The 24908-nt window shown below is 36.7% G+C and overlaps 1 protein-coding gene across 1 annotated transcript; it reads left to right on the forward strand.

The window, feature by feature from the left end:
* Window positions 1–1831: 1831 nt before the first annotated feature.
* impg1b (interphotoreceptor matrix proteoglycan 1b) lies at window positions 1832–24302 on the forward strand. The gene is made up of 18 exons (XM_041972538.1): window positions 1832–1898; window positions 9016–9231; window positions 10045–10211; window positions 10312–10340; window positions 10666–10700; window positions 10809–10855; window positions 10980–11120; window positions 12415–12473; window positions 12669–12868; window positions 12954–13277; window positions 14658–15280; window positions 15729–15818; window positions 21023–21242; window positions 21725–21935; window positions 22367–22552; window positions 22666–22849; window positions 23371–23454; window positions 23968–24302. The coding sequence occupies exons 1-18, from the start codon at window positions 1832–1834 to the stop codon at window positions 24049–24051; spliced, it is 2967 nt and encodes a 988-aa protein (XP_041828472.1). The 3' UTR covers window positions 24052–24302.
* The last annotated feature ends 606 nt before the right edge of the window (window positions 24303–24908 follow it).

Consider the following 24908-nt stretch of genomic DNA (forward strand, 5'->3'; position numbering starts at 1 on the left):
TTCCATATCCTTTTTTGTACAATGTTGGACAGGACAAGTAGGAGAAAAAAAAAGTGTATGAATGTATTTTAGTTCAAACATCATGGGAACACTGAGTGGAAAGGCAGCTAAGGAGGCTAATATATTAGTACTTTGTATAACAGTACTTTGTATGTCCATTCACGAGTCATCCACTGCCTGGCTCCTTGGCAACCTGCAGGAATTCAGTCAATCAGGAGACACTTCCCCCAAATCCTCTTGTTATCAGGGGGATGACTCCTCCAAAATGAAACTCTCCCTCAATCTCAAATAATTACAACATATTTGTTTAATGGTAGATCCACAATTAATATTGAATATAAGTACACAAGATTAGGAATTAAATAAGTGAAAATATTTGTGCCACATCCATTTATATGATAAAAGAGTGAATGCCTTTCTGCTGAACTCAGTTGCAAAAACAAGCTTGTCCTTGTAGATGTTGTCGTCACTCAGGAGCACATCTCCATGAGGATATTGCCTACAACAGCTTTATAAGGTGGCACATTCTATAATGTTCACGTTTGCATGAAGAAAACTGTCATTCTTTCTAAAAAAAAATATGTCACCCCAAGGTTCAGATCATTCAGATAACAATTATTAGATCATTGTGTCAGAAGCCACTTGGATGGATTATGTATATCATGAACAAACTTATTTAAAGTAGCCAATTTGCAGACAGCCAACAAGGTTAATCCTCTTCAGAGGAAGAAAAGAGGGAGGAGACCAAAAAAACATGGAGCCCAGATAAACCAAAACAGGAGAAGATGCATAAGCCTTTGCTGTGTCTACAGATTTCTTTTGGTTCAGCCATCACAGGTCAAAACAGACAGCTTTATTCTGTTATTTTATGAAATGCAATGCATTGCATTCACTACAAAGCAAGTTGGGAAGGAAAACAAGTAGATAAGAACTATTTACAGAGCAAGTGGAATAAGATATTCGAAGACCTAGGTTCATTTCACAGATAAGAGAGTACAGTAGATAAAGAAGGAGGACAAAGAGGTGTTTCTCTAGCAAACACAAGGGAAAAGAAGAAACAGATTAGACCTTGCTCTAATCATTAATTGGAACAACCTATAAGCTGAACTCATGGGCTAAAGAACAAATACATGTTTTAAACTTTATACCCACCTGAGAGGTAGAGATTTACTTTCACTCAGAGGAAATGGAGCTTGGCAGAGTGATAAAAAAGGAAAGGTAAAGCCTTGTGACATAAAGAGGCGGGCAAGAAACACGCAACGAGGCTGAGTGTCAGTGATCCCGGCGCTGCTAGTGTGTGGAGTTGGCAGATCCCCAAGTTAGTTCAGCTGACAGATGAGGGTCCAGAAGGTGACTAACAGGATGAAGCTAGGCGACCACGTGGCCCCACTGGGATTACAAGCACCAAGAAGAACGTCAAGAGATTAGTCTCAACACAGCGCTTGCTTTTTTAACCTCGTCACTGTTGTAACACTGACAGTGTAGCAGGAAACTCCAAAGCCAAAATTACATTTATATGCCAACTCTACTTCTAGCACTCCTCCTCCCATGCACCAACTGCTCATCCATCCATGCAGCCTCCTCTGTTGTCTACAGGGATTCAACAACACCCAGGAAATAACTATTGGGGAAACAGAGCTGGAGTAGGAAGTCAGGAGTGGACTGGGCTGCTTTGATTGGTGCGTGCTACGAGTTTATCAGTGCTAATGAGGAGACTTTTGCACACTCTCTTAATGGATTCGAGATAAAGACGTTCTGGATTGTAAAGCTGTGTGCAGCCTTCTCTTTACAAATGATTACTTTGGACTTGAAAGACATAAATTAGCCCATCATGGTTTTGAAGTCTGGAGTATTCCTCACTCTGTGTCTGTTTACCCTCCAAGCAAGTCAAAATAAAGGTAAGGATCCTGTAGAGAGATGATGAATCATGAATTGTGTAATTTTTGTTACCATCCAGCCAATTTAAGTATTTGAATGGGCGATGGGCAACTTTCATTCACTCGCTCTTAACCTTTATGCAAGTTCAGAGGTATTTGAATAAGTAAAATAGCAAGGAAATAACCATATTTATACACTCCATGAAAACACCAGCTCAACCTCAGAAACATCTGATTTTTAGACATCAAACAAATTTCAAACAGCAAATGCATTGCATTTTTTAAGATCATGAATATTCACTCTAAATTTAACCAGCAATGGCAAATGATAGGTGCTCACTAGGAAAGAGGGCATAATTTTGTCAATGCTAATGTTTGAGTCTGCACTGGTTAAAATGTTTAGTGTGATGTGCCCTGGTGAGCTCATTATCCTGAAGGAAACAAAAGCTATTCTGTTCACAGTGTTGCAGGACGCTAATCTTTTCTGGCTTCTAATTCTGTTGTGAGGCCCATTTGTAGCTGCGGTGGGCATTAAGGCCCACTCCAGCTCTCCCTCCATTTGCCCAGCCCCCGTGTCTGTGCATGTGCATGTACATGTCAAGCCTCCAGCTTACAGATTGCCAAAACTTTTTCAAAAGTTGTGGTGTAACTCTTAAGAACAACACTCAGACTTATACCCTGGTAAGATGTTTGGAAATTGTTTGTTGTATAGAAATCCTTGGAAAATCCCATAAAATGTTTGCTGATAAAACTTTGGGCTACAATGTCACTGCTCTCACATTATTTGCACGTTCTTGATGTTGGGCCAGTTTGAATTTGAGGAAAACAGTATTGTTCATTGTAAAGAGTATTACTAATGTGTATAAGTTTTCTCTGCATTTATTTAATGAATAGCTCCAACTAGCACCACTACTTCAGATAAACTGTGACATGTAGGATATCCACACATATCTGTAACAACCAAACTCAAACTAAGTTATAATGATACCCATAGATGGAAAAAAAAAAGTCTTTTTGCTTTGCTTTTAACTTATAATCATGTTTTAATGGTAAAATACATCATCTTTACATAGCAAATTAAAAACTGACACAATGCTTAAATGTGGGATTCAGGAAACTAAAATTTCCTATTCAAAATCCGTCAGAGCCAACTACATCATAAAGGGGACTGGTATGTGTTAACAGTGGAAAAGGAAGGTTAATACACAAGAAACACATTATTATCCATTAGCTGATACAGCATGCATCAAGCTGAACAGAGTCCTGATAAACTGCTGATATGCAAACAGTGGAGAAAGGCAGGGCTAATCTGCATTTATACAGATACATCAAATGAGAGGAAGAGATAAAGTTACATCTAAACTGTTGGAAAAAGTTAAAAACACAAAATATTGATGTACTATAGAAGCCCATTCCTGCTATTTGTAAATTAAAAATACTGATGAAATATGTCATTTTTTTTAAGATTTAAAGTTATAATATTGAGGTTTAAAGTTGTAATTATGAGAAAAAAGTAATGAAATTATTAATGAAATGAAATGTTATTATGAGATAAGATTGTGACTATCTTAAAATAATTACCTTTTTTTCCTCACAATAATGGCTTTAAATCTCATGATTATGAGATACTTTGTTAAAATTCTAATTTACAAGTGGCAGGAATGGACTCTCGTAATGCATGACTAAACATGACGTTATATGCTTGAGTAATGGACATGTGGGAGTAAGAATGGACCTTCTTACATCAGATATGAATGTGTGGCTTGAGTAAACCAATCACTCATGGACAGGTCAAAGCATGAGTATGAGATCCAACCATTCAGAAGACATATAGAAGCAGGCTTTTAATGTTCACAATGGTAAAGCTGCATGAAAACTAGTATATTCAGTGAATAATGACTTAGTAAACTGAGTAACTCCACAACAGTAAAGAAAAGCAATGCATGTGACAGATTCCTGTAGGTTAGGTACCATTAATAGTTTGTCATTAGACATTTTTTGTGCATAATGCTGTTGACGCTTCACCATCAGTCCAAGGAAAATTATCAAACCTCGAGTGAGTAAGACTGGATTAATTAACTATCAAACAGGTGCCAGACTCAAGGAGATAAATTAAATGTGTCTTATGAATAATTACTCTGCTGTGTTTCAATCAGCAGAGTCTTCTTCAGGCATTTTTTGGGTCCACTTTTGATTGTGTGGGCCTTCCCTGTATTATACTGTCATTTATGATCAAATCATTGCTTGAATATGCAAGCAAGCAAGAAAGCAAGAAGGAAAGAAAAAAGGAAAGTAAGAAAGTTTGCGCTGCTCTTTCACAAAGGTTCAGAATTTCTAGGTGGCCTTCTGGACAGTACAGTATCTATATTATATCCGTTCACTTGCTCTTTTTTTTCTATAGCATTCATTCTGTGTTTTTAATCCAGAGGAGGCGCAGTTTGTTATTTGGGCCTGATGATCTCCTGGTCTGTGTTTTGGGGCTCCTAAATCCTGGCTTATTGTCTTAAGAAGTCCTCTGAGATTTGCCAGCTGGCATCACAATAAATAGCTTTGTTCAATAGGATGACTGTGTCATGGGCACACTGGCTTTTGTAATGGTGCCTGAAATACTTCAGAAGTGTAAGCTTTACAAAGTTTATATTTCTTTCTTATTTGATTAAGGCGGTCAAAAAATTAGGGGAGTCCTTTGCATCATGTGTTCAATAAAACACTGTCCATGGAAATGTTCTCAATATTTTCTTTTCTTTCTGTTAACCACTTTTGGTCATTTTTATCTCTTTAGGCTGTGCAAATTGTGTAATTGTGTAATTGTGTAAATTCACATGTGGATGGCCCCCAGACAAACTCATCTTTATGCTGTTGATCACTTAGCAGCTTCAGTAATGCAACAACCATCAAATTGCCCAAAGGCACATCAGCAAGTGTTCATTCACAAGGAGAAAGAGTTGCTCATTCACTTATTTCCACAAATCTCTGCCTTTTTTCCAGCATTCGCACTGGCATTTTTCCAGCAAGAAGCCTATGCTTTACAAGCTTCAGAGATTTTTACACTACAGTGAACTCAAAAGCTTAAAAAAGTAATTTAAACTTGAAGAGATGCAAAATCACACATACAGAAGATCTCTTTGTGTTGCCAAAAATAACTTCTCAGTAACTCAACATGCATTAGAAACTTTTTACTGCAAAGCCAGATGCTGTTTAAAAGTTGCTACAAATGAAGCAGCAGTTACAGAGTGAGCAAGCCGAACAGATGTCACAAATTACCTTGTTGGATTAAGCATCTGCCAAATGAATTAGTGTTCAGTGGCAGAGTGTTGGCTGACCCATTTCTGACTCTGCAAGACAAACAAAGGTCATTATCTTAATGTTCATTTCAGTGACTGGAGTTTTCCCTCATGTACAGCAGCCCCTGAATTTTTCTCGATGTTAAATCATAAGAAACTCAGAGGTAAAAAAAAAAAAAAAAGAAATAGATTAACAAAACTAAGCAAAATGGAATAAAAACAAATGAAAAATAAAATAAAATAAAATAAAATAATGGTCTCATATCAGAGTCATATCTTTTCCTTGGCTGCATGCTTTAAATATCTCATTTTACTCTTAAAAGTTAAACACGTTCTCAACCTGGTTTTTAGGAAACTTGTGTACTTCCATAGAAACAAGGAGAGTTGTATGTCTTTTTGCATGATCCATGTGTCTGAGAATTATCTCCAAAAAAATCCCCCCAAAAAACAACAAAACAATTTCTCTCTCTCTCTCTCTCTCTCTCTCTCTCTCTCTCTCTCTCTCTCTTTAACGCACCCACACCCACACACACACACACACACACATATATATATATATATATATATATATATATATATATATGTACACACACTAAACTTGTACATGTCTGACCATCACCGATAATCTTTCAGTCATCATTACAAGTTTTAATAAAATAGTAATTTTAGGAGATTTTAATTCATGTATTGAAAATCAATCAGACACCTCTGTCAGAGAATTTTTAAATCTAGGAAATTTAAACATTTAAGCATATTACTGAACCGATACACAACAGAGGCATCTTTTAACAGAACAGAGGATCTTTTAGTTAGCCATGGCCTTGATATCTGTGTATCTTCTTCTTCAAAATGACTACTCTGAAGAGCTGTCTTAAGTGTGAAGTGGCTGCACATTTTACTTGCCTTTTACAGAGCAGTTCACCTAACATCTTCCTCACAGTTTCACCAGATTTAAACAGTAAACTCAGCCTGGATTCCATTGCTCCTCTCAGAATGAAAAATATTTACATTAAACAAAAGCCACCATGGAAAAATGAAGAACTAAGGAGATTAATAAGAAACTGCAGAGGACCACAAATAAAATTCAGAAAGAATAAACTAACAACAGTGACATTTTAAAGAACAACTAGCCATGTACGATGAAGCAATAAAACAGGCATAACAAACAAGATTATTACAGATAACTTCAGACTCTTTTTAAAATAAGCAACCTTTTATCCAGCCATTTTAAAGATGCATGTGTGACTGCAAAAAATGTGAGGAATTTTTGCCCATTTTATGAATATGACTGAAACTATTTGACCTGTTTTTAATAACTCTCACTCTGTGAATTTGAACAGCACTGTACCACTAGTACCACAGTTTTGTTACAGTTTCTAAATGATGCAGAGATGATCAACAAAGCTATTTCCCAAGCAAAAACTACAACTTGTCTTTTAGATCCCATCCCAACACCTATTTTTAAGTCACTTTGTACTATTTTGGAGGCTGATAGTTGTAATATTGTGAATTATTAGGTTCAGACTGGTGACTTTCCAGCTGCATATAAAACTGCTAAGCCCACTCTGAAGAGAATAAATTTAGACCTCTCTGATTTGAACAATTACAGACTTGTATCCAATTTTGTATTTTAAGCAAAATTTTAGAAAAGCTTGTTTTTAACCAATTTAATGATTTTATGAAAGACAATAGTATTTGTGAGAACTACCAGTTCAGGTTCAGGGCAAAACATAGTACAGCGAGCACTGGTCAAAGTCGTAAATAATACCTGGACAGGACCTCAGTGCTGCCTTCGACCGTGGACAATGCCACACTTTTAAAAAGACTCTCAGGTGCTGTTTTAAACTGGTTCAGGTCTTATCTCACAGAATCTCTTATCATTGATGAATCAAGTTCCAGGAGATACAAATTGATCTACAACATTCTCCGAGGCTCAATTTTAGGTCCATTTCTTTTTAACCTTTATGCTGCCCCATTGGAACGTCATCAGGAGAACGGCATAAACTTCTTTCATTATGCTTTGAATGGCTGTGTCTCCTGGTGACACTCGCCCTATAGATGACCTTTTAAACTGTGTTTTGGATATTGAGGAATGGATGGCAGAAAACTTACTTTGGCTCAGTGAGGACAGAACAGAAGTTTTACTCATCCGTCCTGAAGCACACAGATAGGAACTGTCTTTAAAACTAAAATAATTTTCTTTTAATCTATCTAAAGAGGTAAAGAACCTTAGAGTTAGTTTTGATTGAAACATAAATTTTATATCTTACATTAACAAAGACAGAGATCTTTCATTTCCAGAATATTTCCAGAGTGTAACAGTTGCTCTCCCAGCAAAAGCAGAGACACGGATCCGTGCTTTTATCACTTGTAAGACGGATTATTGTAATGCTCTTCTTTCTGGTCTTCCTAAAAAGTCCATAAACTCACTACAGCTTTTACAGAACCCGGCTGCTCGTCTACTGATAAAGACCAGAGAGAGAGCTCATATTACTGCAGTTTTAAAATCTCTTCATTGGTTTCCTGTGTGGTTCCAAATTGATTTTAAAATAGTGTTATTAGTTTTTAAAGCTCTTAAAGGTTTTAGTTCTAATTATTTATCTAACATACTTTTAGTTTATGAACCCACCAGAGCCCTTAGGTCTTCGGCGGCCGGTTTCTTATTTATTCCTAAGTTGGGGGAAAAAACATACGGAGAGGCATCTTTTAGTTTTTATGGTCCTCGCCTGTGGAACAGCCTTCCAGAGGACCTGTGAGCTGTTGGGAGTGTTGATAATTTTAAGGGTAAACTTAAGACTTACCTTTTTAGTAAAGCTTTTAACTAATTATCATTTTAGCATTCATAATTGGTATTTTACTTTCATTTATAATCTTCACATTGTTCATGAACTTGTTTTATTAGATAGAGCCATTTATTCAGTTTTTAATAGATACTCATCGTGCCATTACTTTTCCTTTCCATTTTTTCTAGTTTTTTTATTTATCCTTTTTAATTTATTTTATATGTTCATACATTTTTTTTTTTTATCTTTATTTTATCTATCCATTTTATTTCGCTTTTGTTCCTTTGTCAGCTTAGTATGTGTTTTTTTTTTTTTAATTCCCAGTGTTTTAATTTCCCCAGTGCAATTGGTGTGGGTTAGGGCAATGCAGGACCAGAGCATCATTTTATGTATGTGTGTGTGGTTATATGTATGCACGGGTATTTATCATGTATGTGTGTGACTTGTTGGATTGTGGTCTTGGGGACTTGATGAGTTTAGATATTTTTGTTGTTGTTACTTTTAATGTAAAGCACTTTGCGATGCAATTTGTTATGAACAAAAAGTGCTTTATAAATAAGGTTGGACTGAATATACATCTGCTATATATATATTAAAAATGACTGACATGATGAGTTACTAGGCACAACTACCTGAACTTCATCAGAAACCTGAATTATGTATTGACCTTGTATATATATATATATATATATATAGCCAGATTTCTCTTGGTCCATCTAAGTACCTTAACCAGAGAATGATTAAAACTGGATAAAACTTAATGTCCTGAATACTAATTTGCATAGAAATGCAGTAGATGTTTTCCCAGGCTTTTCCAAGCAACCATCAGAGCCACGAAGTCAAAACACTTACAATGGATGATTAATAATCACATGATCTGTTGACACATCTCTAAGTATCACATTTCTGACATGCTTTTTAAAAGTTACAATTTGTCTTCATAAACAGGCAAATCCAGTATGGTTTGAATTAATACCTGATTTAAAATCAAAGCCAAAAAGCCAATATAATTTGCCTAAATCTTATACACAGTTTGTCACTAACTGCAGTTTATTTACTTTCCTCCAACAGACGTTCATAAGTACGGTTTTTCTGGACTCAGGGATGTCAGGTATCGACACTTTCTGGAAACTTCTAGACCAATCAGACATGCCACAAACGTCGGAGGTGAGCCGGATAGACAGCGGGTGAAGAGGTCTACAGTTTTCACTACAGGCGTCAAAGTTTGCCCCCAGGATACAATGAAAGCCGTCATCGGCAGCCACCGGGCCTATTACAAACTCAGAGGTAAAAGGAGGTGATCTGAATGGACTTGTCAAACTAAATGCATCATCACAACATAACTTTTTAGATCCATAAATAAGCATTTTCTAATAAAACAAAGCTTGTTGGTGCTCTGTAAAATGAGATGTGTGTGATTAAACTAAGTGGAATTACCTTATTGTTCTACTTGATACTGGTGATTTAAGAGAGAAAGTGGCCATCTTGGCTATTACAAAAGGTTTTTAATGAAACTAATCTGCAACAGCTGCTGCTGCATATGATTTTTTAACTGTGGGAAATTAATTTGGTATACTGGAGGTAACAGCAGTGATTCAGAAATGAGTTTGTCAGAGAATAGATTTCCCACCGGCATTAATATATCGAACAATGAGACACATGCTTCACCCACAGAGGCAGATAAAACATATGAGACCTTTGGGGGTTTTTGTTTATATTTGTAAAAATGTCATCAACAACGAGAATATAGTTTGACATTTTAAAAAAAAATACAAACACTGCTACCCTTTTGTGCTTTTGCATTTATATTACATGAAATATGTTTTGTGATTTAACACATTAATTTGTTATTATTTTGCAAATGTTTGTATTTGTATCTGAAAAGCTGGTTATAATCTCTAAATCATGGATTAACTCCCCAGATGTGGACATGCCACGATAAATACACAAAAATCTATTTATAAGTGTTTTATATTTTTACATTTAATGTACTATTTTATTTGACTTCTTCACTATTAGATGGTGCCTCACTAATTTGAGTTTTTAATGCACCCTTTTCCTGTTCTTCTGGGGAGAAAAAGTAATACGTGTTATCTCCAGTTTGTCAGGAAGCCATCTGGGAAGCGTTTCGGATCTTCTTGGACAGAGTCCCAAACCCAGAAGAGTACAGAGCATGGGTTTACACGTGCCAGCATGAAAACCTCTGCATGAATGACCTGGCCCAGAATTTCAGCTCCTCTCAGGAACATTTGGACTTGATGGCCAGAGTAAGTGATACAAGTTCACATTGCATGGCACCATGTTGCATGGCAGTTTTGTTTTGTTGTTAGTGTAAAGCTTTAATATCTGAATTTATTATTTTTTCAGAGAGTTGCAGAGCAAGGTGAAAGTGATGGGTAGGTATATTTTGGATGTAAATCTGAGTTTCCTGGTTATAGGAAAGGTTTGTTCTGTAGTGTCATTCTGTTAATAATTAGCCTATCTATGTTTTCAGCTTTGGAGATACATTAGGTTTTTATCTTTTTCAAGAGATAACAGGTAGTATTTTTCCTACACACCCAAAGGAGGAAATACATGTTACAGATTTGGAATCCTGATCTATTCAATATTATATTATACCAGATTTTTATTATTTTACTCTCACAGTTGAACTATGTTTACTCTTTACTTAAGACTGGAGGAAACAAGATAATTAAAATTCTTTAATTCTTTCATTTTCAGTTTTGTGGCTGGGACACCTGAGCCAGGAAGTGATTGTAAGTTCCACTTACGCTCAATGAAAGCAATCAAATGACTCTACAAACTCTCCAAGGTGTAAGTAAATTTCAACATAATTTAACTGCGGAGTTACTGTTTTACCCCAGGCACCTGGACTCCTCCTCTGATTCTGCTTCCAACTGAGGCTGATGTGGTAAGTTGTGCATAAACCTTGAAACCATGTCTTCAGAGTGATGTTTCAGGGTTTTAAATGTTAATTTCACAGTCTAAACACACACCAAATCAGCTGAAATATCCTTCTGCTTTCTGTTTGCTAGATTAAAGAGGATCTTAAAGAAAACTATGAGGAGTACATTGTTGAGTTCAGCATCACCGTTGCAGACCCGACATACAGTGAACTCCTCAGCAAACCTGAGGCTCCACAGTACAATGACATCACAAGAGAGCTCCGAGACAAGGTGAAATTTCATGCCTGCAGCAAATGTCGAGGTGCCTGAGTTGTTGCCTTTACTTTTCTGAAAACACTGGCAGCCTATGTACAGTAGAGCAACCCCCCCACAGTCTCCCTTCAGCAACAAAGTGTTGTGTAACATGGCATGATAGAAATGCCAGCTTCTATTAAACTGCTAGGTGTAGAACTCACCCTCATTGATTTAACAGCTTTAAGGCTGCAACCCAGGACTTAGGATAATATGTCTCAGTGACTGTGAGCCTGGAATAGTAAGATCTAATCATGTAGCTTATTAATAACTATGAAAGCACTGACTCAACCACACTTCTTAAGTATGACAGATGCTTGAAAAGTCTGGACACAGACTATTTATTTTTTAGAGAAATACACACTTTTTTCTGGTTTTCCTCGCTGCAACTTCATGGTTTTCAGTTGACTTTAAGTCAAAGTTCTGATATTGTTCCATCCCTAGCCCACTTCTGCATTTTCTTGGCTGTGTGCTGAAAGCAACTGTCTATTTGAGGAGGTAAAACTTCAGGAGGGTGTCACTGTGATGGATGATGAATGCAAGTCTTCCCAAAGGGAGGAAGAGCCACTAGGTTTAGCTGCTTTATATGTGCCTTTTCTTAGGCTTTTTTCAGCATTACCTGAAAAAGGTTCCCATTGTTACTGTGCACCTAACTCCTCTCTGCATCTGAGGTCAATCAACTTGAAGAAGCTCCTGCCTTTTTTTATTCTTCCTTTCCATTTTGCATTTGAATTTTCTATACAAATCCAAACAATTATTACTTATTAAACAATAACAGTAATCTCACAATAATACAACAAAACCCAAATGTCTGTAGAAAGAAATGCAGATCTGAACCAATATGGGTCCATGAATTCATGCAAGCCATGTAGGGACTACTGTATATAGATATAGATCTGATAGCCCATCTTCTTCTTCTTCTTCTTTTTTTTTTTTTACTGTTTATTAATGATAATTGCTTGATTGTTGATTATTTTGATCCATTTCCTTACTACAATGAATTAAATACAGCATAGAATACTCATGCACTGCCTTATTTTTTTTAATTGTTTGATAATTAAATTTATAAAAGAAGTAAAATGAGAGAGTTCTGCAGTGAGGTTGCTGACCTGCATTCAGTTGCTACTTGCTACATTTCTGAAGATGCTTTATTGAGCCAAAGATGTTGAATGATCTCAGCCAATATAGGCTCATCATTGCTAAGAAAATGCTGTAAATGATGAGATCTGATGTTTTACGTACATCTTTTTAACTTTTTTCTTGTTCTTTGTAGATGCTTCATGTGTTTGAAAAAGTTCCAGGATTCAAAGAGTTACGTGTTCTAGGATTTCGGTGGGTTGAAAGAAAATGTGATACAGTTTATTATGTTTTTATTTTCCATTTAAATTGCTTTTAAAGTAAATATTTTGGGACAAAATATGGAATGTCCTCTTGTGGCCGGAGATTCAGAACTCTCCACCTGCATGCAAACTCATGACCTGTAAAATCTGTTATAAGGTGTTTTAATTTGATTTGTTACGTTATCAGATCAGAGGACGTGTCTGTGCGGTATGCTGTGGTCTTTAATGGAGAAACACAACTTGATGATGAGCCTGAGGGTTTGGAGGTCCCTGACTCAGAGACCAACGAGGATGTAAATGCCCCTAAACTGAAGTACATCATCGTAAAGGCCTTAAAAATGCAGCCATTACTACTACTGGATATGCAGACACTCAGCTTTGAGGCTGGTAAGCATGATTATGATCACATTTAATTGATTACCTGAAAAGATTAGTGACGAAAATGGGAATTTAAAGCCATTTTTCTTTTCAGTAACCACAGTTTATCCAGTTGCGGAGCTTGGCATGAACGTTGTTGAGACGGCTGCATCAGAGGAAGAGGTCACACAGTCACCAGCAGAAGAAAACATTCTCACACAGAATTTATTCCCCACAGTGGCAGTCATACAAACCTTGCTAAAAGTTTCTACCGTAAAACAGGAAACACACACCTTTGTGCCTTTCACCCCCATCGTCCTCCCAGAGACCACCACAGAGACGCCTTTAATGGCAGCTGCAGAGGAAGAGTCCACAATCACAGAGCAGGAAGAGAATCCAGAGGTGGAGGAGATACCACCAACTGAACTTGATGATGGAGGTGAGGCAGAGTCAGAGCACCAGCTGACAGGCGGTAAGCCCTCCTATGGTTAAATTGCCTATTTAAAGCAGGATGTCAAAGAGAGATGATTTTAAAAATTCACAGCTTTATTGATAAACATCAGATGATCTAGACTATTTAGCAGTATTGACCTAAAAAAATGACAAACTAAGTACAATCAGCAAATGTTGTCTGGTTTTTGTCTTGCTCTTATTGATGCTGGGGCAGTGACTGAGGACTGAGAATGAGCTTTAACAGGTTCCAGATCTGAGGTGCAGAAACAGCTATGATACGGAGAGAGAAAAACAGTGAAAACTAGAAGCAGCCTCTTATTATCCTCTTTACATTACAGTCTGATACCTGGTGAGGAGTACTTTTATATTAGATAAAAATTTTTAGAGGCACACTGCTTAATAAGTTTACAGGTTTTCTGTATATAATAATTCCAGTGCTCACTCCTTTTAATCAAGAGTAATTTGTTCTAGATATTATACCGATGCAGTTTATTAAGCTCATGTTACACTGCTGCAAAATGTTGACATGGATAAAAAAATAAAACAACTAAAATAAAGAAATAAAAACAAAACCTTGCTGAGTTTAGCCCTGGATTGTTGAAATACAAAGTATAAAAACACTATATAAGTATAATTAGACTTGCAGCTTAGAATTTTTTTAACACATGGAGTTGCTCCCTGCTGAGGTGATAGATCATCTTAACAAGCAGAAACCTGCTGATGGTCAGGTCATTCCAAACTCATGCTGTGTAGACAAACGTTGTTCAACCAGAAAAAACTTCATTTCAGATTTTAGTGCTGTGGCTCTGGGGGGGAAATATGTAGAAAATAATGCACAACTCACCTATAAAATGTTCATTTAAATAAATGATGGTGAGACTGTAAATGTGTGTAGACATAAAGCTTCCAACTTGTGTTGGAGAAATTGATACTGAAAAATAATGATACAATCGGGCTGTAAAATGATATTATAACAGTCCTAAGGTGAAATTGAAACTAATAGTTTGACATTTTTTCAGATCAACCACCTCTATATATATGTAAAAAAACAGGTGACTATAATAGGTTTAGGTAAGCTGCTTCTACAGCATATCATGATGCACAAGTGTCTTAGGAATGTACCGGTTTCTAAAGCTTTTTTTTTTATTTTTTTATTTGACTAACTTGTATGTATTTTTTTGTAGACACTCATTGACCCTTACTTCAACCTCACCCATCAGAAGTAGTCAAACTGTCATGTCTGTGCTGTTAACATGCCTGAACATTACAATTAAAACGTGTGGTTTTATTCATTCATTCATTTTTCTCCAATATAAAACAATTCCTGATGATAAAATGTTTCTTCTGTCATGTTTTGTTATACCAGAGCCTGAACGTCCAGACTACCCAGAAATACAGAATGAAGACTTTTCTATAGTAAATAAAGGTCCCCAACCTGAAGGAGTGCTGACTGATGCACCTGCTGAAGTTAACCTTGAACTACCACAGTCTTCAGCTCCAACAGTTCCAGATACTTCCATTAAAGAGGCAGCAGCCCCAGATTCAACACATTCATCTTTTGAGGACACAGTTCAAGACATTGAACCTGAAACAGATGTCGAGCTTTTACCAACTCCTGAAGTTAGCGGTGAAGACCCAGAGGACAGGGATGATTTAAATGGAGGGCACAGTGGAATGACCACAGCCACAGTGGACCTTTTTATGGGGAATTCAACTATTAGTCAGAATGAGGCAGAGGTGGAAGTGACTGAGCCACTCGAAGAGGAGAGCGGTAGCGGTTTTGCCTCAGAGTCTGATGAACGTCCGTATGAATCCACAGCTGCACCTGCCATGAGACAAGCCAGCACACCTCTGATGACAGCTGTGGATAAGGGCAAAGAGTTAGTGGTTTTCTTTAGCTTGAGGGTCACAAATATGATGTTTTCTGATGACCTGTTCAACAAGAGCTCCCCTGAGTATAAGTCACTGGAGAATACGTTTCTTGAGCTGGTAGGTACACAAGCTTTTGTGATGGATATCATGCTTTTTCATGCTTTATTCTCAAAATTCTTTTTATAACCCCAAGCCGAAACTGTTGATAAAACTAGAATATGCAAAAATTTTTGTTAGATTTGAGTTTTACATGAGATTTTATTTGAGAAAAAGCATTTAAATGAAATTTCTTGTTGGTTTTTAATGTGCAAATTTTTCCTGCACAAGTGAGGATGCACTTTGCAGTAAGCCTTATCCTTGCAGTACATTTCCTGAATTAGTAGTAAATTATTATATATTTATATTTTTTCAACAATTTTTTTGTTTGTTTTTTTGTTGAACAAAGCTTTAAACAGTGGCCAAATTCAGGGTCAAATTTGCAGTAGGCCAGTTATTTGGTGTCTGGGGAGCCACTGCGTCAACAGTTGAGAAAAAAAGAAAAGTGAATTTGTTCTGTTTCACTTAGACACAACATTCTGGGTCCAGAAACTCTCCAAATCCTGGAGCATCCAGTAAATCTGGTCCTAAGAGACAGACGACATTAGCCTCCATACCGGTATCTTTTTATTTCCATACTGGAACAACTCCAATACCTCAGAGAGTGCAACCCTTCTGTTACTTGACTAACCTTTTCCAAATGCAGTATCTAAAACTCTGAAAACACCCAACACTTCTAACATTTCAAAGATTCTGAGCTTTGCTTCCATTTTCACGTTAGACCGTAGACCCTCCTGCTGCAGATGCTCATGCCTAGTGGCTTAATACATAAAATTAATTATTATATTAACAATCTTGTCCTTCTACATTTTGCCTTATGTTTTAAATCTTGTTGCAGTTTTCCTTTTTTCTGAAGCTGTCCAGTTTCCATTTCAATAACATTGAGCATAGCCTCACTTTGTGCTGCTTATCTGTTGGTGTGCACTGTGGTCACACGTTAATAATGTTGTCCTCACAGACTGTTATTGTTGTAACACTGTTATAAACATTTGACAAGCATGATTTCTTTGATATTATGATCAATAATACAAAGACTTTTGTTAATAGGGGAGGAAAAGTAAAGGTTTTGTAAGCTAAGAGATTAAACCCGGAGTGCAGGACTTTTACGTAAATAAACGGCTCTAAAGTTTAATCTCTTGCTAAACACAAAGGGAGCTAGTAAAAGCGTATCAACACCTAAATCTGTCAGTATACTGGAGTTTCAAATCCAGTGTCCTATGGGGAAGTTGCTCCACTGCTGCCCCAGTAGCGTTTTGTTTGATGTTTTCAAGAGATGAGGACATAAGAAACCAAAGTGATGGAGACCCAGTAAAACACAGCATCAAGCCACACACACACACACGCACAGATTATATGTCTGTAAATATGCTGTCTGCCAGATTAGGCAAACGTTCTGCACTTCAGGTTTAATTTACAATTAGACTTAAAGAAATAGTTTTAAGAAAATAAATTTTGCTTTCTTGCTCAACCAGCAGCCATTTAGCTTAGCACAGCCCAAAAAGTGTAGACAAGGAGAAACACCTGGTCCTGTCTAAATCACCTGTGTTTTTTTTTTTTTTGTCTCTCTCTAACCTAAGTTATATATAATTCATACAGAAAATATAAAATAAATAAATAAATAAATAAACAAATAAAAGAAAATGGAAAATGTGGAAAAAAAATTGCAAGAAGAAATTGTGACTCAATAACTTGGTCTCATCCACAGCAAATTAAACACTGGCTAAAGGTTGTGCTGAAACCTTTAAATTCTGACTTATATGCTAACGTTTGGTGGCCATAGTGGAAATATTAAAAAAAAACAACTATTTTTAGGAAACGCTTCAATGTCATTTTGCAAGACAAATTTGAAACTAGTTTTTAGATGGTCATCTTTTTATTGGTTTCACTGTCCATGTTTCTCTTGTCATTTGGTTAGGTTTAGGCAGGGAAATGCCAATTAAGCAATACAATTTACTAGTTATATCAAAGCACTGTAATTTGTAGTTTGATAACAAAATCACTTGTTTAGCTTTAGGGGAAAAAAGGATTCCAGATGTAGCTCCCCTGTTAAATTATTCATTTTAGAGGTTTTCCACTGTTTACTATCTTACCCTAAGCTAGCATACCTCTGTGTGTAGTGGTTAGCAGTGCAAAGAAACAAAGCAAAAATGTATTTTTTTAAAAAGAAACTTTAGTTATCCATTTCAGCACACCTTTGAAAACAGAACATTAAAAGTAATTTTTTTTTTGTATATTTAAGCTCTTTGGTGTGATAATGAGCATTTAGCTGAAGTTGTTTTCTTTAAGAAAAGCAATTAAAATATGTATAGCAGTATAAAGTATTTTCATGTGTTCAAAAAGTGCACAGTGCAGTAATCTTTAGGGCAGTTATATTTTTAAAACTAAGAATACATGTTTTGTATATATGTTACTGCATTACGTTTGCCGGTTTGTGTATGTCTGATGCCTTAAAGATTTACAGAGTGAATGACTGAATGAACAAATGTAGGGCTGAAAAACATAGTATTAAGCTTTGTAAATACCTTTGGAATGTAACTCAAATTCATCCAATCTGTGTTGCTTTGTACAAGGTAGAGAGCAAACTAACCCAGAATAGCCTGAATCATGGGACTTGTCTGCCTTGGTCACTGGTTTGTGACTTGAGTTAAGAAGCTTTAAGTAATTCTAGTCAGTTCCAGCTTCACACACATTGTGCTAATAATGGGTTCAATCTTCTTAGTGTGAAGTCAGTCAAGTTTGTGCAGATATCTGCATTGAATGGGTTACCTGATGTAGACTTACTTTGTCTGTATGTACTACTGCTGTAGGAAAAGGAATAAAAGGTTAAGGTTTTCCTTTTTTAAAATATTGTTTTTGTTTTTGTTTTTTTTTAAGTGCCCACATTTTCCGAAATTTTAAATTTTGTTGCATTTCTAAGAGCAAATATTCATTCTATATGTTTAGGGGTACAAATTTTACCCACTTGAATGCAGGTTAGAGCAATATCTTTAAATCATCACCAGTTAGCGTACATTAGGGAAAAAAGCATCACTTGACATCTCCATTGGTTTCAAGGCTTACTCACAGGTCGACAGGGGACATACTGTATTTTTAGGCTTGCTCAGGGGTGCCTTTCATTCTGTGTTATGTAAAGTCCTCCGCTTCATATGACTGGATTCATTGATACAAATTGGACTATGTGGTTGTTGCAAGGCCATTGGATAAAGGACACAAGATGTGCTGGAATTAATGGGCATAGTTTAGATTGTACTTAGGGATAAGATGATTAGGATGTCATGCATTATTTTCTGAAATTTCAAATGAAATATCTTCTTGTCTGTTAACAAATATACAAGAATATGTAATGTCTACATTTCACCATGCATGTTATGAGGTGGATGTGTTTTGAGTCTGTATGCTAAAACAGATATTCATATTCATCTTTTCATAGTGTTATCAAATCTACACTGTTTTAATGAGTTTAATGTGAAATTGAAGGAGTAAACATGGACATATAGAGAAACAAACTACAGACAAAATATAAATAAATAAAAGAAAAACCTTAAAAAAAACAACACTCCATATCCAATTTTTAGTGGTTGCTCAAACCATGATTTCGGCAATTCTTCTTGATAATTAATGTATTTACAGTAGCATCCTGGCAAATCTAGAGTGGTCAGATGTATAAACTGGTAAGTATTTACAGTGTTGTATGCTGGCAAACCATTAGGTGTGGCCAACATACTCTCTTTTAAATGGGCTATTTCAAATTGCTCCAAACATGTACTTTATAAATCAGCTAAAAAAGTAGAAGCAATTAAAGGAAATGTTAAATGATGTTATATTTAATTTAAATTATGTTATATTTTTAGGTAGCCCATTTAAATGGACACAGTGAAATATTTGATGAAGCATCTATGTGATTTATGACCACCTTTATATATGTATATATATATATATATATATATATATATATATATATATATATATATATATTCAGTCTACAGTAGCTTCCTCTTCGTCCTGTTTTCTTTTGCCTCAATTACTCTTGTACCTACTGGTTTGTGAAGCAACCGATGAAATTGGACATGGAGTTTGGAAAGAGTATTTTTTGTATAGTAAATCAGAAAAATGGTTTTATGGCAGCAAAATATTTCTCAGGACTTTATTTTTGTACTTCAGTAAGGAGATGCTTTACTTGGTTTTTCAAACAAGAACCAGTAGATACATGTGTAACTTAGTGTGAACCTATGGTTGTGTTTGTGCCATGCTGTCGTGCCATGAAATGCTTGTGTGTATAGACAACAGAGGAATCTGCACTGTCTTTTAGTTTAAAGTCCAGAGACAGCTGAGGTTTGTTTTAAGATAACTTGGTTTTGACCTTGTGTAAAGTTATGGATTCAAGTTGGTAACCACTGGGTAAGAGAAATGGATGACCACCCTGTAAACTGTGTGCAGTTGTGCCCTATTTGTTCTGGAAGTTGGATCCTTAAGTAGCTCTCCTCCTCTGTGAGACAGTATCAGCTATATGGAGCGAGTCCTCTATAAACTGCGTGCCAGTGATAGGTGAGGTAAACCGATCAGAGCAGAGCTCCCTAAGGCCTCTTATCTCCTGCACAACATCCAGGCCTGCTAAAGTATCGTAATCTCTTTCTCTCACACTGCGGTGGTGTTTGCCTTGTCTGTAGTGAACATGGAGTGGCTGGAAAGGGGGGTGGTGCAGATCAATGACTTTGATGCGGGTCCATTACTTTAGCTGGCTGACTTCCTCCCCATCCTAAATAACACCACCGTCATCAGTCTAAAGTCTTACTGGATTGGTTACTCAGGTTATCTGAGCTGCACATTTGTGAGTCTGAGGGGATCTTTTAAATGCAACAATGTGGAGAGTTAAAAGTTAAAAGTTAAACAAGCAGGGGTTGTTGAAGCAGCAGGTAAACGTGGTAAAGTTTGTTAGCTATTTGGGCTCTTTGGACTAGTTTTATAAGCTCATTCCCAATGTTATTTAAGGGTAGCATTGACTTAGATATATTAAATAAGATTAATTCCATTTGTCACCATTTGAATCATACCTCCCTTATAACTCTTTCTTTACTGCCTCATTAATATCCAGTAAGGCATGTCAATACAATACCTGAGTTACAGGAAACAAAAACAAAAAAGGGGTAAAGTAGTTGTAGCAAAAGGATAGGTGTAGCCAAAGAATGACTGCAATTTCTACAGGGTTCCAAAATCTTCATGTACAAAACACCATTCATCATAGAGAACGTTGAAACAGTTGGGTTGTCATGCACAAGATTTTTAAGCACCTTTTCCATTAAATGTTCCCTCGCTAGAATTAGCTTTTTTGTTGCTCTGATGGTTATAAACCTAACCCTAATTTTGCTTTGCATGTAATTACACAGTCAGTGCAGCAATGGCAGGATTTCATGCTTGCATCAAAATTTAATTATGAACTATTCATAGAAATTACTCTGTAAAATGTGACTCGATTAATTAAAAAAAAATGGGCAACCTCAATTCCACCTTTGATGGAGTAAAATGGCAGGATGAATTATGAAGGAAACATATTAGCTGACACTTAACCATAAATTCTGCATGATTTAATAAATGTGTAGGTGAAAATATTTGTCCTTACTATATAAAAAATAATTCATCTTGGTTTCAAGAAGGCTAAATTCTCCTTTTCTGTTGTGAATTGATCACTAACACCACTAATCGGTAGGAAATTTAAAACTCAAAGTGAGTAGGTGAATAACCTGCTTTCCTTTTCTTTCCACACAGCTTTTGCCATATTTACAATCCAATTTGACTGGATTTAAGCAGCTGGAGATTCTCAACTTCAGGAACGGGAGTGTTGTGGTAAACAGCAAGATGAAACTGGACAAGCCAGTTCCTTATAATGTCACAGAAGCTGTGCACTGTGTTCTCGAGGACTTCTGCAACGCAGCATCCAAACGCCTTGACATAGAGATTGACAGTCGCTCATTGGATATAGAACCAGGTGAGATGTCCTTGCTAATGCAATTGCTGCTTTGCTTTTAAAATACCAATTTAATTTAATTTAATTTAATTTAATTTAATTTAATTTAATTTAATTTGCATAAAAGTGCTGTCATAGTTCTTTTATTTTATGAGCAAAATCTCGCAGTTCTGGATGACATGGTCACCAAATGCAATAAAACAAATAAAAAGTGTTACAAGGCTGGACCACTTGTCCACAGCATGTATCTTGACTGCTGTCCATTGCAAACTATAAACTGGCTGCTGCATAAATCTGACACATCTCTTTGGTTGGATAAGTGAGCTCATTAAATTCCTTTACTTAAAGCAGACACTTTCACTTACATCAATCAAAATGCCCTTCAGGCTCTATGGGGAATCTTTAGACAGTGTAAGGCTGCATTAATGTTAATGAGCACCTTTCTGCTCTGTCTGTGACCTCTCAATACTATTCTGCCCATCTTTCTGTTCTGTTGATTTCAGCTGACCAAGCAGATCCTTGTAAGTTCCTGGCCTGCAACGAGTTTTCACGCTGTGTGGTAAACAGTTGGACTGAAGAGGCAGAGTGTCTGTGTGATCCTGGCTACAGCACCGTGGATGGCTTGCCTTGCCAGAGCACCTGCACTTTGCAGCCAGACTACTGCATGAATGGAGGCCTGTGTGAAATAATCCCAGGTCATGGAGTCACCTGCAGGTACACATAAGCTGATGAATGATAGACAACACAAATAAGAAGACCTTATAGAAGGCGTTAGCCTTGTATTGTGATGCAGGTTTTGTGGATGGAAGCAAATAGTGCAAATAACGTCCATGATCTTTGATTTTTTAGGCAGGCCTGTTAACAGTCAGCTTTTTGCAAGACTTCAGATTACACAGACGGCTTTCATAAGTTGTCATGTTCTATGTTTAGTAGATTATGCTCTGCATGTCATGTTTTGTCAACAGGGTTGTAGCAAAGTGTGCAAAAACCTGGGATGTTTTAATTGTAACTCAGTACATTTTTATGACTTCATCATAAGGTTTTCCTTAAATGGCATTTTTCCCCCCCAGATGAATAATGTACTTTGTGGTTGAGATTGCATCATGTGGACGTTTCTGTGTATTTCTGTTTCTACTTTGCTTTAGATGCCCTGTAGGTAAATACTGGCACTTCCACGGAGAACGCTGTACCGAGCTGATATCAGTACCTGTGGATCCTCCGCTCATCATAACCTGCCTTGTGGGGAGTCTCTGCCTTGTTTGTGCTGTCCTTGGCATTTTAATATTCCTCAACAAGAAATGTGTAAAAACAAAGAAGGCTGTAACATTGGTGTAAGTCTTAACTCCTTTTCACCTATTTGCATAAACATTTTGCTAATTTATAGAGTATCTCCTACTGTTTAAAAAGCATTTGTATTCATTTCCTCATCTCCTTTACATTGTAGGCACACCCTTGCTCCCTATGCCTTTGAGAATACTTTGAGAGAGAACCCAGTATTTGAAAATGATGATGGTATCTTAACTCAAGTGTCCACATTACCATGTCCTTCAAGTTCTGCCTCTTCTCATTCCCAACAATCTGAGCAAGAACATTTTGCCTCAATTGAAAATATACGCCTGAGTATTGAGGTACACTGTGTGACGCTGCACAGCAGACTAAACAGACTAAACTACTAACCCAATCCTTCACTAAACAGAAGCTAGAATCTTCTAACAAACTACATGCTAATTAATAACCTGTCCTTGAAGCAAAATTTGCATTGCCCTCTTCATGCCTTTCATTGTTGCTTCATATTCACCCCTAAAACCTATTAGATTTATCTTCAAAATGTACTTTAAAGATGTTTGAAGCTGTTCAACTCGACTGAACAGCTTCAGGTGTCGCCAGTTGCTATTCTCAGGCTTTCATCTCCACAATCACAAAGAGACACTTTACAAGACACAACTCTGAACCCGCTTTGTAGCGATCGGAGGAGAGTGTGTGGTTTTAGCACTGACCTGTGAAGAACTTGCTGTAGATAGATTTCCTGGAGTAGAGTTTTGTAAAGTGCTTGCTTTCATTTGCATTTTACAGTGTCTTGTCGAAGTGCTTCTGGGTCGATAGCACATTAACTGTAAACACTGAGCCCATCTACTCCCTGTCTCTGCAGATCCCCAGACAACTCTACACAACCAGATCAGAAAAGTTAGTGTCAGAAATGGTGGATTTTCATCACTGTATACCACACAATGAGGTGAGAACTAAACTTCATGGAGGAACTCCTCTTTTAAGAGCAAAATGAGTGTTTTTGCATGTTATGATGAATTCACAAATACATATACATTAAACACAGGTAAATGACTGTACTTATTAAAGGTATATCCAGTGGTTTTAGCACTATAGGGTGTAGTATGGTTCATGACTGATGTTACAAATAATAATTAACCTTGACATGAAATGTTTTTCAGCTGTATGACGTGTGCAAAGGTAAAAGATGTGCATGCAGCTGTTGATAATTTTGCACTCACAAACCGAATCACTGGAGTTTTGTGCATTTAAAGTTCTACTTTAACACCTTTGAAATTAACTCTAGATGCCTAATTCCAATCAGAACTGTGTACATACAGTTCCCAGGTTAAACTGTTGATCAATGCTTCTGCAGTGTTCTTATTGCTCTATGCATGATCATCAGCAAATATCTCTGACATTTACTGTCTTAACCCACCCTGAAAAAGTTTTTCCTCACTCTTCCTCTTGTCTCCTCTAGACGTGGCGACTGCCAAATGACTACAGAACACGTTGTCTTTTAAGGGCATCAGACAATGACTGTTTTGAAGTTACAGTTCTCTGATGACACCTTGTTCGTCTGAGCTGCCAACACAATGACACAGTGCAAAGTGTGGGGACTAAAACCAGTGTTGCTGTTACTCTGTGTATAGTTTGCATGTGCAGAAGCAGGTACAGTAGACCAGCGGTTGAGTTGACGTGATCATAGTGCTGAAAGTGTCTTGCTAGACAGTGAGCTATGGAAGTTAAACTGTGTTCAAGGTGAACTTAATATTTATTTCATGTATTAAATATAGTAGGAACATTTCCTGTACATCCTTGGCAAAGGTTGTTCTTTCCTCACACTGAGGTATTTATTTTTTGCAAAGTGATACACATGGCTGTATCTTACTGTATGTTTAGACTGTATAAAATTGTTTATTTTAATGCTATTCTTTAACATTGATGTGTTCAAAAAGAAAATGTACTGTATAAGCTGCTGACTTTGGTTGTGGCACGCAAGATCTACTGACTGCTGTGCTGTTTCCATCAGTCTGTCCTATTCACATCTTACACCACCAATCATTTGTCTATTAAGATCTGGACATATTTTTATACCTTTTACAGTCAATAAAAAAAGAGTTAAAAGTTTTTTGAGTTGATGAATTTTTGCTTCAACATTCCATACAAATGGCAAAGTACTGCATGCCAGCTATCTTAGATGATCACCCCTTTCATTTACTGAATTTACTGTGTTTACTAGTTTTTGTTTGGCAAATATTAATGTTCCCTTTGCTTTCCTAACCTGCTTGCCTTCAGTGTGTGTGCATTTGGATTCACACACTACAACCCTGACAGTAAGAACTGGCCAAAAGATGGACCTAGCAGACACCTTCAATACGCATTTTAAGGAGGTAAACCGAGCTTAAAAAAGCTTGTATG

The sequence above is a fragment of the Melanotaenia boesemani genome, chromosome 20 (assembly GCF_017639745.1).
Source record: "Melanotaenia boesemani isolate fMelBoe1 chromosome 20, fMelBoe1.pri, whole genome shotgun sequence".
In the NCBI taxonomy this organism is placed as follows: Eukaryota; Metazoa; Chordata; class Actinopteri; order Atheriniformes; family Melanotaeniidae; genus Melanotaenia; species Melanotaenia boesemani.